We start from the raw sequence: 16,838 nt of genomic DNA on the forward strand, positions 1-16,838 counted from the left end.
TTGATTATTTCAGAGGTAATGCCGTCCTTCCCAGGGGCTTTTCCACTGGCTAGAGAATCAATGGCATCACTGAGTTCCGAATTTGTTGGTTGTTCGTCCAGCTCATCCATGACTGGCAGAGACTGGGCTGCATTAAGGGCAGTCTCAGTGACAGCATTCTCCCTGGAGTACAGTTCTAGGTAGTGCTCAACCCAGCGGTCCATTTGTTTGTGTTGGTCAGTGATCATGTCCCCTGATTTAGATTTGAGGGCGCGATCTTCCTGATGGTAGGCCCAAAAGCTCTCTTAATGACATCATACATTCCTCTGATGTTTCCGGAGTCGGAGGCCAGCTGAATATGACTGCATAGGTGTTGCCAGTAGTCATTTGCACAGCACCTGGCTGTTCTTTGTGCAGCGCCTCTGGCTACTTTCAGTGCTATGGATGTTAACTCGCTGGGGGCTTTCTTGTAGTTCAACACTGCAATGCGCTTAGCGGCTATGACAGGTTCCAGCTCTTCAGAGTGAGATTGAAACCAGTCTGCATTCTGCTTCTCACATTTGCCAAAGGTGGTCATTGCTGAGTCATAGTTGGCGTCTCTGATGTGGGCCCACTTGGTCTCTGCATCCCCTGCAGCGGTGTTTTGAAGGGCTTTTTCAAGTGAATTTAGAAACTTATGTAACAGCTGTGGATAAGAAATTTTGTTCGTGCGGGTGGCCCTTCTGCTTGGAGTGATGTAGCTTCTTTGGTTTGAGTCTAACTTTGCTGCACACCAGGGAGTGGTCGGTGTCGCAGTCCGCACTGTGGAAGCTGCGTGTGATTTGGACACTGTTTATAGAGGCTCGCCTTGTGATAATGAGCTCCAGCTGGTGCCAACGACGTGATCTTGGGTGTCTCCATGAAACCTGGTGACAGGGTTTAGTATGAAAGAATGATGCAGAGGTTGTGATACGTACACACCTCCAGCAGCCTCTGTCCATTCTCATTCATCCTTCCAATGACGTAGTGCCCAATGCAGGAGGGCCATGAGTCATGGTTGGCCCTAACCCTGACGTTAAAGTCCCCCAGCAAGAATAAATGTTCGGTATTAGGAATGCTACTCATGATATTATGGAGTTCCTCGTAGAATTGGTCTTTAACGTCAGGTGGGGAGCAGAGTGTTGGAGCATAGATGCTGAGCAGGTGTACTGGACCAGAGGCGGTGAACAGTTGGATGGACAGTATGCGTTTCGAGCCATTTGAAGGTGGCGCTATCTTGCTGAGCAAAGAGTTTCTGATAGCGAAGCCCACTCCATGCTGTCTTGGTTCTTCAGGATCCCTACCCTGCCAGTAGAAGGGGGTGCGAGGGGGGAAGGGGGTGTGGGACGGGAAGGGGTGTGGGGGGGAGGGGGAGCGGGTGGAAGGGGGAAAGAGGGTGTGGGGGGAAGTGGGTGCGAAGGGAAGGGGGAGGGGGGAAGGGGGTGACAACAACTACTTTGACTAAGTTCAATGATATCATTACTTAACATTTATTGACTCTCCTCCCTACTTTAGCCAAATTGCTGGGATTGAGTCTGTAGGAGTTTTGTGTAATTGGTTTAGCTTCCTCTACATCAACCTCATGAATCGCCAGAGAAATACAACCTGGCTTATGTGCACATACCAGCTTATACTCCCTCAATAGGTCAGTTATGTCTTTCCTCTGGTGCTCAGGTAGATGTTGTAGCACCTCATCCAGACACTCTAACACCTCTGTGTTCATCAGCTTCACTGCAGGAGGCACAATCTGGGAACATTCAGTCTCAGACTCATCATCTGGTTCATCATTCTCTACCACCTGTGCTACACTACACTGTGCTGACAATGATCACAGTCACACCCTTTGACTTTTCCATCTGTCTGTGGTCCTAACCAAATAGTTCACCTCACTGAGTTTCTCTTTGATGAAGTAAGGTCCAATAAACCTAGCTTTCAATTGTTTCTTAGGCAAAAGCAACAAAACTAGCACCTTATCTCCAGGTTGAAAACTACGTGCCTTAGCTGTTCTTTCCGCTTGGAGTTTCATCACTTTCTGAGAAAGCTTGAGATGTTTCCTGACCAGTTTGTACTGCACAAGCTTTGGGGAAGTCTCTCTTAAAGCTCTGACACACAATCTAAGAGGGTAGTTTCCTCCTCCTGTGCCAAAATACTCTCCTCAATGAGTTTGAGAGGACTCTTAACCTCAGGCTCAGATCAGTTCGAAGGGACTGAAACCAGTAGACTCATTTGATGTGACCCTGGTTGCAAATAATAGAAATGATGATATTTTTCCAAAACTTCACTCCCAAATTACACATGACCTCTTGGAATATACCTGACATGAAATTTGACCCCTGGTCTGACTGAATTTCTTTTGGCAGCCCATACTGAGTGAAAAACTGAATTAACCCCTCAATCACAACTTTCGCTGTGATCTTTTTCAGAGGTACTGCTTCTGGAAATCCTTGATGGTTCGGAGAAACTTGCGACCTGACTTTGGGGTGAAAGGTTATCGGGGTTAGTTGGGAATGTGGAGTCGAGGTTACAATCAGATCAGCCATGGTCTTATTGAATGGCGGAGCAGGCTCGAGGGGCCGAGTGGCCTATTCCTGCTCCTAATTCATATGTTTGTATGACTTAGTTGTGGGTAAGGGTCCAACACAATCCCAAATGGTTTGTTAGATGCAGCTATCGGTATTAATAGGGCTGGCTTAATCGAAGACTATGGCTTCCCGATCATCTGACGTGTGACATGTCGAACAGAAGTCGACCACATCCCTGTGCAGTTTTGACCAGTAAAAATGCATCATTACCCTGGCCTGAGTCTTCCAAATGCCCAAATGACCTGCAAGTGGAATCCCATGGGAAATTCTCAAAATTTCAGGAGGGACAACTATTTAATGAACTATGGCCCAATCCTCCTTGGGCCGTTGAGGTGGTCCCCACTTCCTCATAAGAATGTCATTCTCAACATAATAACCCTCAGCGACCTTTGCAGCCTCTGCCTCAGAACATGACGTCTTAGACAGGTTTCTTAAGTCAGGGTCTGTCTGTTGTTCCTCAATCAAAAAGATCTGCTAAACAATTCACCATTGTTAGCCTTCGAGCCTTTATCACCAACATCCCCATCTAAATCCTTGAAAAAAGTCTCAGCCAACCTACACCCAAATTGTCCTCACAACAACTGAATCCATCTCATCTTGGTTAACCCTATGAGGCTGGGATCTCGTCACAACACAGTCTGGGAATATTCCAGGAAATTCTTTCTGCAAAACCTCGGTTCCAGCAACCTCAACTGGCTTTACGCAAACTGCTGCAGAAACCACTACCATATCCCCAACCAAGTCATTTTCTAGCAGAAAACCTACCCCCTCAATGGGCAAACCAGGAACAATCCCGACAGTAACAGGACCAGTGACTAAGTCATATTTTAAATTAATCCTATATTAAAAAAAACAGATTAATAGGTTTCGTCAATCCCTTGGATTAACACCTTTGCATTCATGAATTACTGGGTCATGTCATCTGTCAACATCAGTGACTGTGCAGCCTCTGTATGGCTGAGGGTGACAATCAACTTGTCTACTTCACTGGACGACTGTGGGGATACCTCATCCTCCAACAGGAAACTTCTGTAGTAGGCTGCAATCTGATTCATTCTTAGCAGTGAACATGGGAGAAACTACCTGCCTTAAAGCATGGTTCGGGTTGGATGTGGTCGGGCCTGGGTTGGGTTACAATTTCATACCTGAGCAGGCCTTTAACCTGGCTGACGTGAATGTTACCCGTTAAGACAATATTTCCTGGGGAAACACCCTTTGACTGTACACATGAAACGGGCTTGTTTTTCCACTTCCAACACTCAGCCTTCACATGTCCTATCTTCTGACAGAAATAGCATGTCCGTCCCCTCAAACCAAACTTTACTTCCCGGCTTTCTCTTTTAATAACCTGAGGTGCATCTGTGTCTTTACCTTTGTCATCTTTCTCAGTAGAACCAGATTTCTTTTCATTATCAACCTTCCTATTCTCTCCAACTTCTCTGAAGGTTTCCAAGCTGGTACGTGTAACTACTGTTTTGTGGGTCAACTCGTAATCATCAGCCATTGCTGCAGCATCCCTTATTTTACCAACTTTCTGTTCTTCCAGGTGGCATCCTTTTCTTGAAGGGACACTATTTTTGAATTCTTTCATCAGAATTACTTTCCTAAGATGCTCAAATTCTTGTGTAATCTACCTATTAAACACCATTTCCTTCTCCCGAGCAAATTCCATTTATAGCTGGTCCTATTTATTTTTTAAATTCCTGAATTTTTGTCTGTAGGCCTCTGGCACTAACTCATAGGCACATTGAGAACAGCTGTCTTTACTCTGTCATAGTCTTGTGGGTGTTCATCTGAAAGAGATGAGTATATCTCCAAAGCTTTCCCGAGTAAAACACGCTGCAAGAGCATTGGCCAAGATGATTTAGGCCTCTCCAGATTCATAGCAATTTTCTCAAATGACGTAAAGTACATTTCTACTCCCTTTTCACTAAATTTAATCACCAAACGTATATTCCTTGCCAAATCAAAACTACGAGGAGTTTGCTTTCGGTCATCCTCGCTTTCACCTCCAATTCACGTCTACCAGATTTGAGCCTTTCCTTTTTCAATTTGAGTTTTCGCATTTCTTTTTCTCTTTCTAATCTTCTGCCTTTCTTGTCAAATTTTCTCATTTCTTTTTCAAATTCAATTTTGTTATATCTACCTCTTTCACCAGCTTTAGGCAAGGAACCAATTCTTGGATTATCTCCTCTTTCCTAGTCCCTGGGCTTACACTAACCCCCACGTGCACTGATACTGCGACCAAATCAACCTTTTTCAACCGCTGCATTATATGCAGAGTCAAATCTTTTCTCAACAAATTTTTGTACATTGATGGTACTCATGTGAATTTCCTTCTGAACCCGGCCAAAGTAAATGTGAAATCTTAGAGTCATAGAGAGATACAGCACTGAAACGGGCCTTTCGGCCCACCAAGTCCACACCGACCATCAACCACCCATTTATACTAATCCTACATTAATCCCATTTTTTCCCCTCTCATATCCCCACCTTCCCTCCATTCTCCTACCACCTACCTACACTAGGGGCAATTTTATTTTTGCAACGGCCAATTTACCTATCAACCCACAAGCCTTTGGCATGTTGGAGGAAACCGGAACACCCAGAGGAAACCCACACAGTCACAGGGAGAACTTGCAAACTCCGCACAGGCAGTACCCAGAACCGAACCCGGGTAGCTGAAGCTGTGAGGCTGTGGTGATAGCCACTGCACCAGTGTGCCTTGTTTGCTTAAACTTAGGAAAATTCCAGTGAACCTGTTTTACAGCCTAGTTGTGAATGATTTGAATCTCGGACGAGCCCCCAATTTTGTTAAGATCACTGTGGAGACCACTAACAAATGAAAAGAATTGAATCCACTGATTGACTCCAATTTAGGAAACCAAACCAAATGGACAAGATTTCACTTTTATAAATTTTACTTTAACACTAAAACAACATAAATGAAACATGAAGCAACAGACAGATCATGGTCAATATATATATATATATATATATTACAAATTACACATTTTCTATCGGTCTCACGGTTTCATTGGGCAGTCCACCCAGCATATATGGTAACAATTACAGTCACACAGCTCTTCACAACTCTGAAGTTCCTCAGCTAGATTTTTTAGCTCCTTTCTTCAAGGATTTAGCTGCTGTTCCTCTTCCAGCAGTAGTTCCCTCTCAATCCAAACTCCACGGGTGTGGTCTTCACCACAAGGCGCACTTTTCCAGAACCTCCTCAGATCTGCTCATGACAGTCTTGATGGTGTGATTTACCAGTCTTCACTTTACCAGAGTCCTTCAGTGACAACCTGTGAACTGTATGGCCGGGTCTGGTTAGTCGGCTACTTTAAGTAACAGAAACGGCTCCTGAATTCAGTCTTCACTGTCTTCTGCTTGCCGGTGCTCCATTCCTGCCAGATTTGGAGAGGACTCTGTCTCCTTTTATCTGGTTCTAACCAGTGTCTGTTTCCCTGGAAACCTGAAGTCATTTTTCCAGCTTCTGTTTCAGTTTTGGTATCTGTTTCAATTCCCTCTCAGTTAGGGTCTAAAAAAAACACATGCTTTGCAATCATAGATTCCTTCACATTGTAGATAAGCAATGGCTTAAAGAAATGGATTAAAATGCTTAAATAAGCGTTTAATGATTTTTTAAAAAATTCTCAACGAATATAAATTCCATTGAAAAATTAAAAACTGCACGGTAAACATGATCCATCTGTGAGAGCGGACCTGGGATAAAGCTGGGATAAGGCAGCAGGAGTGGTAGCTAGGATAAAGCAGGGGGAGCGGAGCAGGGATAAAGCGGCAGGAGCTGGAGCTGGGATGAAGCAGCAGAAGCAGGGATAAAACAGCGGGAGCTGGGATGAAGCAGAGAAATTGGGAGCTGGATCAAGCAGCGAAAGCGGGAGCTGGGATAAAGGATTGCTAAGTGACAACACAACACAAGGAGGGTCAGCAAAGGGAAGTTTACAGGTAAGTATTTATGTTAACCTACCTATAACTTGATCTAGATCAAGTGATTAGTTTAAAATTTAAAAAAGTTAAGTTGAATCAGAGATCCCAGAGGTAAGGGAACACAATATTTAGGGAGAGAGGTTAAAAAAAACACATAATATGACATCAACACATGGGAAGAAGCAGATTGGGGAATAATTGGTGAGTTTTTTTAAGTCTTAACTTTATTTCTGTTAAGTTATTTAATAGTTTAATAAATAGAGGCACAGCAGGGCACCTCAGTCCTGTCGACTGCTCATGCTGTGCCATGAGGGAACTCCAGGACTCTTCTGATGTCCTGGACAACCACATGTGCAAGAAGAGTCATCAGCTGGAAGAGCACTGTTCTGGGGAATTGGTGGTGGGAGGTGGGCGGGGGGTTGTGGGCGGGGTGATCGTGTGGATTAAGTGTCAGTAGGGGAACATTTAGGGAACAGTGATCACAGTACAATAAGGTGTAGATTAGCTCTGGAAAAAGACAAGGAGCAATCTAGAGTAAAAACACTTATTTGGAGGAGGGCCAATTTCAGTGGGGTGAGAAAGGATCTATCCTGGGTAAATTAGAATCAAAGATTCAGGCAAAAGTGTAATGAAACAGTGGGCTGCCTTTAAAGAGGAGATAGTCGAGATACGTTCCATGAGGGGGAATGGTTGGGGAAGCAAAACCAGAGCTCCCTGGATGACAGAAGAGGTAGAGTGAAAGATGAAGCAGAAAGAGGGTGTGTATAACAGATGTCAGGTTGATAATGCAAGTGAGAACCAGGCTGAATATAGAAAGTTCAGTGAGGAACTGAAAATGGAAATGAGAAGCAAATAGAGAGTATGAGAAGAGACTAGCAGCTAGCATAAAAGAGAATCCAAAAATCTTCGATAGGCATGTAAATAGTAAAAGGGTAGTAAGAGGAGGGGTGGGACCAGATAGGGACTAAAAAGTGGATTTACACATGGAGGCAGAGGGTGTGGCTGAGTTACTAAATGAGTACATTGCATCTGTCTTTACTAAGGAAGATGTTGACAAAGTCATAGTGAAAGAGGAGTTTGTTGAGGTACTGGATGAACTAAAAATTGATAAAGAGGAGGTACTGGATAGGCTAGCTGTACTTAAAGTTGATTTGTCACCAGGACTGGATGGGATACTTAGGGACGTAAGGGTGGAAATGCAGAGGCACTGGCCATAATCTTCCACTCCTTCTTAGATATGGGGGCTGTGCCAGAGGACTGGAGAATTGCAAATGTTACACCCTCATTCAAAAAAGGGTGTAAGGATAAACACAACAATGACAGGCCAGTCAGTTTAACCTCAGTGTTGGGAAAGCTCTTAGAAACAATAATCTGGGACAAAATTAACATTTATTTAGACAAAGTGGATTAGTGAAGGAAAGCCAACATGGATTTGTTCAGAGAAATCATGTTTAATTAACTTGATTGAGTTTTTTTGATGAGATAAAGGGTTGATGAGGGTATTGCAGTTGATGTGATGTACATGGACTTCCAAAAGGCATTTGATAAAGTGCCACATAATGGGCTTGTGAGCAAAGTTGAAGCCCATGGAATAAAAAGGGGCGCTGGCAGCATGGATGTGAAGTTGACTGAGTGACAAAAAACAGAGCAGTGTTGAATGGTTTATCATTCGGACTAGAGGAAGGTACAGGAGATACAGGAGAAATGCCGCGAACAACAGATGCCCCTCGACATTGCTTTCATTGATCTCAATAAAGCCTTTGACCTCATCAGCAGACGTGGTCTCTTCAGACTACTAAAAAAGATTGGATGCCCACCAAAGCTACTAAGTATCATCACCTCATTCCATGACAATATGAAAGGCACAATTCAACATGGTGGCTCCTCATCAGACCCCTTTCCTATCCTGAGTGGCATGAAACAGGGCTGTGTTCTCGCACCCACACTTTTTGGGATTTTCCTCTCCCTGCTGCTTTCACATGCGTTCAAGTCCTCGGAAGAAGGAATTTTCCTTCACACAAGATCAGGGGGCAGGTTGTTCAAACTTGCCCATCTAAGAGCGAAGTCCAAAGTACAGAAAGTCCTCATCAGAGAACTCCTCTTTGCTGACGATGCTGCTTTAACATCTCACACTGAAGAGTGTCTGCAGAGTCTCATCGACAGGTTTGCGGCTGCCTGCAATGAATTTGGCCTAACCATCAGCCTCAAAAAAACGAACATCATGGGGCAGGACGTCAGAAATGCTCCATCCATCAATATTGGCGACCACGCTCTGGAAGTGGTTCAAGAGTTCACCTACCTAGGCTCAACTATCACCAGTAACCTGTCTCTAGATGCAGAAATCAACAAGCGCATGGGAAAGGCTTCCACTGCTATGTTCAGACTGGCCAAGAGAGTGTGGGAAAATGGCGCACTGACACGGAACACAAAAGTCCGAGTGTATCAGGCCTGTGTCCTCAGTACCTTGCTCTATGGCAGCGAGGCCTGGACAACGTATGTCAGCCAAGAGCGACGTCTCAATTCATTCCATCTTCGCTGCCTCCGGAGAATACTTGGCATCAGGTGGCAGGACCGTATCTCCAACTCAGAAGTCCTCGAGGCGGCCAACACCCCCAGCTTATACACCCTACTGAGTCAGCGGCGCTTGAGATGGCTTGGCCATGTGAGCCGCATGGAAGATGGCAGGATCCCCAAGGACACATTGTACAGCGAGCTCGCCACTGGTATCAGACCCACCGGCCGTCCATGTCTCCGCTATAAAGACGTCTGCAAACGCGACATGAAGTCCTGTGACATTGATCACAAGTCGTGGGAGTCAGTTGCCAGTGATCGCCAGAGCTGGCGGACAGCCATAAAAGCGGGGCTAAAGTGTGGCGAGTCGAAGAGACTTAGTAGTTGGCAGGAAAAAAGACAGAGACGCAAGGGGAGAGCCAACTGTGTAATAGCCCCGACAAACAAATTACTCTACAGCACCTGTGGAAGAGCCTGTCACTCCAGAATTGGCCTTTATAGCCACTCCAGGCGCTGCTCCACACACCACTGACCACCTCCAGGTGCTTACCCATTGTCTCTCGAGATAAGGAGGCCAAAGAAGAGGAAGGTATACAGTGAGGTTCCCCAAGGGTTGATACTAGGGGGGGAAACATAGGTAACGCAACCTGAAACATGATCTTTGGAGAGAGAATCCGAAGTTGCTGTCGACTGCTGATATGCAGTATTCTGCTTTTGTTTTAGTCCCTCATCCCTAGTACCATTCTAGTAGATCTCCTGTGCACTGTCTCCAAGGCCTTGCCATCCTTGCTAAAGTGTGGTGCCCAGAATTGAACATAAAAGTCCAGCTGAGACCTAACCAGTGATATATAAAGGTTTGGCAGAACTTCCTTGCTTTTGTACTCTATGCCTTTACTGAGAAAGCCAAGGATCATACATGCTTTTTAACAGCCTTTTCAACTTGGCCTTCCACCTTCAAAGATTACAGGTCCTGGGATTGGAGCTGGAGTTAGGCTGCAGCATCAGCCACCCACACTTTGTGAAACTGTTGATAGGAGGAGAGAGATGAAGATCTGTTTCCTGCAAGTGTGTGGGAGGGAAAAACAAGGAAGTGAAACTGATTTGTGTCTGCAATAAACTGCTTCAGAATGAGACTGGATTCCAGTGTGGGTGGGGGTACTATGACTGGACTGGCCTCTTTTCATACTCACTGACGCCGGGCCGCCTCTTTCTTTCCTTGCAGGCTGTGTTTTGGGAGTTTGAGGCCAAGCGGGTGATCTTTGCCTCGGAGGGTCCGAGCCCCGGGCTTGCAGAGATGTTGTGGTGGTTCCAGCAGGGCATGAGCTTCTTTCCAGCCGCACTGGTCATCTGGTCAGCGGCTGCCTTTGTCTTCTCCTTCATTACAGCCGTCGTGCTCCGTCATGTCGACCCCTTGGTACCATACATCAGGTCAGTAAGTGCGGTGGGACAGCGACGCACAGCTACAGCCTACACTAAACAAGCTGCTTTAACAATGCCTGCTAGCTGGATGATCCCATTCACACACACACACACAGGAGCCCCGACAACAAACTAACTGCATCGTGACTGTCCCATGTCATGGAACTGAAGCATTAACTCAGTTCCACTGCCCGAGCTGCTGAGTGTTTCTAGCATTCCCTTTCTTATTTCAGATTTCCAGCACCCACAGGATTTTGCTTTTGACACTATGAACTTAACGTGTCAGGTTTAGAGCTGTTCACTAGGAATTCCCCGACTGGCTGATTGCTCTGTTAGGGACAATGTGTGACAGGAAATGCAGAAGAGGCCGGTCAGAATCTAAGAGGGACCCATTAAACAGTTTGGGGGTAGTGAAGGGTCACAGTGTTTGATGCAGCTGCTGCAAACCCTGAGCACTTGCATCTTTTATTCCTAAGATTATTCTGTAACCTTGCGTTCCCCATAAACTTCAGATCATCCAAAACTCTGCTGCCCATATCCTGACTCACACCGAGTCTCGGTCACTCATCACCCCTGTGCCCACTGACCTACATTGCATAGTGGCAACTCCTCAATTTTAAAATCCTCATCCTTGTTTTCGGATCCCTCCAGATCCTCGCCCCTCCTATCTCTGTAATCTCCTCCAGCCCCACAATCCTCCGAGATCTCTGCGCTCCTCTGATTCTGGTCTCTTGATCAACCCTGATTTTAATCATTCCACCACTGGCAGCTGCACCTTCAGCTGCCAAATCTGAATTCCCTCCCTACACCACCTCTCTGCCTCTCTACCTCACTTTCCTCCTTTCAGACACTACCACTTTGACCAAGCTTTTGGCCATCTGACCTAACATCTTATGTGGCTCAGTGTCAGATTTTAATTGATAATGCCCCTGCGTCATGCCTTGCGACATTTTACTAAATTTAAGGTGCTATATAAATGCAATTTGTTATTGTAGCTTAGTGGATATCAAGGGTTATTATGGCTATGGGGAAAGTGGAGTTGAGGCTACCATCAGATCAGCCATGATTTTGTTGACTGGCAGAGCAGGCTCGATTGGGGTAAAATTGGGGCTTGATGGTGGACATATCTCAATGGACCAGCTAGTCTGAGCTTGTCTTTTTCTGTATGATTGTATAGGCCGTAAGGCTCTGAGTAATTCTGCGTTGAGGATGTGGCCCCAACATCTAGGAACAGGAGTGGGATTCAGCCCCTGGAGCCTATTCCACCAGCTGACCTGTATCTCAACTGAATATCCCTCGATGTCCTTACAAAAATCTATTGATCTCAGTCTTATAGCTCCAATTGACCTCCAGCGCTACAGCCTTTTGAGGGAGAGAGTTCCAGATTCCCACTACCCTTTGTACAAGAAGCATGGGCCTTTTGCTGAATAAAGCTGATTGTTTTCTTCCCCGATGGGTTTCTCTCGTCCTGTCCTGAAAGCACTCCCCGTGATTCAGATTTCCTTTCACACATAGCAGCTAATTTTCCACTCCTCACCTGACTGGGCTCTCTGCATGCAGACAATGAGTGTCAATAGGTGTCTATGGGAGGAGGGTGAAATCATAGCTGAGCCCCATCTGCCCTCACATAATTTTCATATGTCTGTTTTCCAGCAAGGGTCATTGGGTGGTGAGGAACCCTGACTGATTTCCCTTCTCTCAAGTTTATGTGTACCGAGTCAATTGTAGTGCATCTACCTCCGCCCCATTGGAGGTCAGCCATCTTGGCACAGACCAGGGATAGATCCTCGGATTTTCCTAGTCAGTAAGCCTCTCTGGATGATGCATTTAACCAGCTGGTCGAGGGAGTTGAAGGCAGATTTCAAATTGTTCTTTAAGCATAACGATTTCTGAAGTGGAATTTAGTGACTGTGTTGTAAGGATTTAGTCAGAATCTGCCCAGCTGTAATTGGTAGCACAGTCCTGAATTATTTCAAGCACACGGTTACCATTCAGCACTTGCAGTGTTCCTAAATACGTCATCCATTTTTCTGTAATATTGGTTTGTGGATGACAGTAAATGTTTTTCAAAAATGCAGTCAGACTAATACAAGAGGCAGAGGGAAGGGTTAATCGGTCTGTCCCAAACAGTATGCAGAGTGAAACCAAACAAGACTGACGCTGTTAAACACTTCCCATTCCGTTAGTCCGACTGAATTCTATTACCGTCTCTCTTCTGTTCCCCCATAAATCTTGCTGCCTTTCTATTATGTTCCACTGTCACACTCCTGCTGTTTCCGTGACTCGATCCCTCTCCCTGTGTAATTCTTACTCTCTGGCTTTTCCCTGCTCTCTCACTTGTGCACTCTCTCATTTCTCTGTCACTCTGTTTCTATCTCTCCTTGTCAATCTTTGTCTGTTTGCACACTTACATAGAGTGTACAATGCGGAAAAAGGCCGTTCAGCCCAACTGGTCTTTGCTGGTGTTTATGCTCCACATGAACCTGCTCCCACCCCTCTTTCATAAGTTGAAAAGGGATCGGTCCCAGGTGGATTGGAATCAAAAATTGTAGGCAAAACGGTAATTGAATAATGAGAGGCCTTCAAAAGGAGATGGCTCAGATACAGACTAGACCTGTTCCCATGAGGAGGAAAGGAAGGGTTTGCAAAGCTAGAGCTTCCTGGATGACTAAAGATAGAGATTGAATTAAGACAGAAAAAGGAGGCTTATGATAAATGTCAGGTTCATATAATAGAAAAACAAGCTAAATACACAAAGTACAGAGGAAATCTAAAATAGGGGATAAGTGTAGCAAAGGGAGTCTATGAGGAGAGATTAAACAATAGTTTAATTGGGCGGCACAGTGGTACAGTGGTTAGCACCGCAGCCTCACAGCTCCAGGGACCCGGGTTCAATTCTGGGTACTGCCTGTGTGGAGTTTGCAAGTTCTCCCTGTGTCTGCGTGGGTTTTCTCCGGGTGCTCCGGTTTCCTCCCACAAGCCAAAGACTTGCAGGTTGATAGGTAAATTGGCCATTAGCAATTGCCCCTAGTATAGGTAGGTGGTAGGGAAATATAGGGACAGGTGGGGATGTGGTGGGAATATGGAATTAGTGTAGGATTAGTATAAATGGGTGGTTGATGGTCGGCACAGACTCGGTGGGCCGAAGGGCCTGTTTCAGTGCTGTATCTCTAAACTAAACTAAACTAAATACTAAATTGTAGAGGGTCTGACCACAGTCTCCCAATCCTCCTTAGATATGAGAGTGGTGCTTCCAGGACTGGAGAATTGCAAATGTTTTTTAAAAAAGAGGGATGAGGGATAAACCCGGCAGTTAGAAGCCAGTCAGCCCATCGTGGATGTGAAAACTCAGAGGCAATAATCTCAGATAAAATTAATTGCCATTGGGAAAAATATGAGTCAATAAATGAAAGTCAGCATGGATTTGTTGAAGGTAAATGCTGTTTGTCGAACTTGATCGATGAAGTAACGAAGAGGCTTCATATGTGGTTGATGTGGACTTTCCAAGGGCATTCGATAAAGTACCACATATTAGACTTGTCAGCAAAATTAAAGCCCATTAAAGGATTAAATGAGAAGTAGTTGCATGGATACAGAATTGGCTAAGAAAACAGAGTAGTGGTGAACAGGCAGTTGTTTTTCAGACTGGAGGGAAGTGTGCATTGGTATTCCCCAGGGGACAACTGTTCTTTTTGATGCATATTAATGACCTGGACTTGGGTTTACAGGGCATAATTTCAACATTTGCATATGACACAGAACTTGGAAATGTAGTGAACAATGAAGATAATAGTAACAGACTTCTGGAGGACATAGACTGGTGAAATGGAGAGACACATGGCAGATGAAATTTAACGCAAAGAAATGTGAAATGATACATTTTGGTAGGAAGAATGAGGAGAGGCAGTATAAACTAAATGGTACAATTTTAAAGAATAGAGAGATCTGGGGAATGTATGTACACGAATCTTTGAAGGTGGAAGGACAAGTTGAGAAGGCTGTTAAAAATGCATGTTAGGATCCTTGGCTTATTAATAAAGAGACAGAGTACAAAAACAAGGAAGTCATGCCAAACTGTAGTTTGACACTGGTTAGATTGCAGCTGGAGTATTGTGTTCAATTCTTGGCACCACACTGTGGGAAGGATATCAAGCCTTGGAGAAGCTGAAACAGAGATTTATCAGAATTGTACCTGGGGTGAGAGACTTCAGTTGTATGGAGAGACTGAAAAAGCTGGGGTTGTTCTCCTTAAAACAGAACATTAAGAGGAAATTTGGTAGGGGTGTTCAAAATCAATAGGGTTTTTGACAGAGTAACTGTGTCTCGTGACAGGGTCAGGAATCGGAGGATGCAGATTTAAGATGATTGGCAAAAGAACTGGAAATGATACTAGGAAAAATGTTCTAATATAAACACTGGAATGCTCTGCTTGAAATGGTGATGGAAATAGATTCAGTAGTAATATTCAAAAGGGAATTGAATAAATACTTAAAGGGGAGAAATTTACAGGGCTATGGGGAAAGGGAAGGGGGTGGGACGAATTGGATAGCTCTTTCAAAGAGCTGGCACAGACACAATGGGCCAAATGGCCGCCTTCTATGCTGTATCATTCTATGATTACCCTATCCGTATATCCTGTTCCCTTCTCCCTTATGTGCTTAACTAGATTTCCCTTAAATGCATCTATGCTGTTCATCTGGTAGCAAGTTCCACATTCTCACCACTCTCTGGATAAAGAGGTTTTTCCTGAATTCCCTATGGATTTATTTATGGCCTATATTTTGGACTCCTGATAAGGTGGACAGAAAGGTTTCCAATCAAACCCTTTCATAAGTTGAAAGACCTTTATTAGGTCACCCACAGTTAATGTCTTCCTGTACTTTGTCGCATTCTTTGTCAGGTTGAGCCACACACCCTCCAATTTGGGGTCATATGCAAATTTTGAAATTGGACTTCTGGTTCAGAGTCCACATCATTTAAGTAAATGATGAACAGCAGCAGTCCCAGCACCAATCCCTGTGGAACACCACTTCCTACCTGCTGCCAGGCTGAGTAAACTATTTCTCTTGGTCACTCTGTCAGACTGCCCCCCTGTTGTTCTGTCCCTTGGATTGTGGGATGCTATATTAAAGCTCCATTTATATGTAGGTACCAGGTTGAGATTAGTAGCTACAGAATTGATTCCAGCTTGACACAAATGGGCTCCCAGCACCCGTGTCGACCTCCACAGCCCACTGGAAGATTTTAGATATATGGAGAGCATGGGGTGCAAACAGGGCCCACGTTCTCAAACATTTGAAACAACCCAGTGTTGTAGGGTAAAATGTGAGGGATTGATGTGAAGTTTGCTGCTCAGGATTGTATTTCATAACAATTGTTGTTCATAACAAAGAGATGAGATTATGAACAAAATATCCAGAATGCTAGTGGTCATCAGGAGGGAATCAAATCCAGGTAACTTGGTTTTACAATCAGTAACTGATAAAATAATGGCTTTAAAAAGTATATTATCAGGTTGGAGCTGGCTTCATTTTTGTCATGGTGCCTAAACAATGGCATTTAGCTAGCGATGAGGCTGATAAAGATTGGAAAAACAAGAATAGCTTGCTTTTTTTTATTCGTTTGGGCATGTGGGTGTCGCTGACTAGGCTAGCATTTATTGCCCATCCCTAATTTCCCTTGAAAAGGAGGTGGTGAGCTGCCTTCTTGAACCGCTGCATTCCTTGGGGGTTAGGAACACCCACAGTGCTGTTAGGAAGGGAGTTCCAGGATTTTGACCCAGCACAGTGAAGGCGCAGCGATATAGTTCCAAGTCAGGATGGTGTGTGACTTGGAAGGGAACTTGCAGGTGGTGGTGTTCCCATGCATCTGCTGCCCTTGTCCTTCTAGTTGGTAGAGGTCGCGGGTTTGGAAGGTGCTGTCTAAGGAGCCTTGGTGAGTTGCTGCAGTGCATCTTGTAGATGGTACACGCTGCTGCCACTGTGCGTCGGTGGTGGAGGGAGTGAATATTTGTGGATGGGTTGCCAATCAAGCAGGCTGCTTTGTCCTGGATGGTGTCGAACCTCTTGAGTGTTGTTGGAGCTGCACTCCCCCAGGCAAGTGGAGAGTATTCCATCACACTCCTGACTTGTGCCTTGTAGATGGTGGACAGGCTTTGGGGAGTCAGGAGGTGAGTTACTCGCCGCAGAATTCCCAGCCTCTGAACTGCTGTTGTAGCCACAGCATTTATGTGGCTGGTCTAGTTCAGTTTCTGGCCAATGGTAACCCCCATGATGTCAAAAGTAGGGGATTCAGCGATGGTAATACCATTGAATGTCAAGGGGAGATGATTAGATTCTCTCTTGTTGGAGATGGTCATTGCCTGGCACCTGTGTGGAG

The 16,838-nt window shown here is 45.0% G+C and overlaps 1 protein-coding gene across 2 annotated transcripts in view; it reads left to right on the forward strand.

Moving 5' to 3' along the window:
* The window catches only part of LOC137383768 (DNA damage-regulated autophagy modulator protein 2-like), a 162,978-nt gene that overhangs the window by 34,420 nt on the left and 111,720 nt on the right, over window positions 1-16,838 (forward strand). Inside the window, exon 2 of one of the 2 annotated variants that reach the window (XM_068056937.1) lies at window positions 10,264-10,469. In XM_068056937.1, the coding sequence (XP_067913038.1) occupies window positions 10,336-10,469 (134 nt within the window). In that variant the 5' untranslated portion in view covers window positions 10,264-10,335. Of the gene's footprint in view, window positions 1-10,122; window positions 10,470-16,838 lie in introns of those variants that run through there. The other variant, XM_068056938.1, reaches the window with a different exon arrangement.

The sequence above is a fragment of the Heterodontus francisci genome, chromosome 25 (genome assembly GCF_036365525.1).
Source record: "Heterodontus francisci isolate sHetFra1 chromosome 25, sHetFra1.hap1, whole genome shotgun sequence".
Classification (NCBI taxonomy): domain Eukaryota; kingdom Metazoa; phylum Chordata; class Chondrichthyes; order Heterodontiformes; family Heterodontidae; genus Heterodontus; species Heterodontus francisci.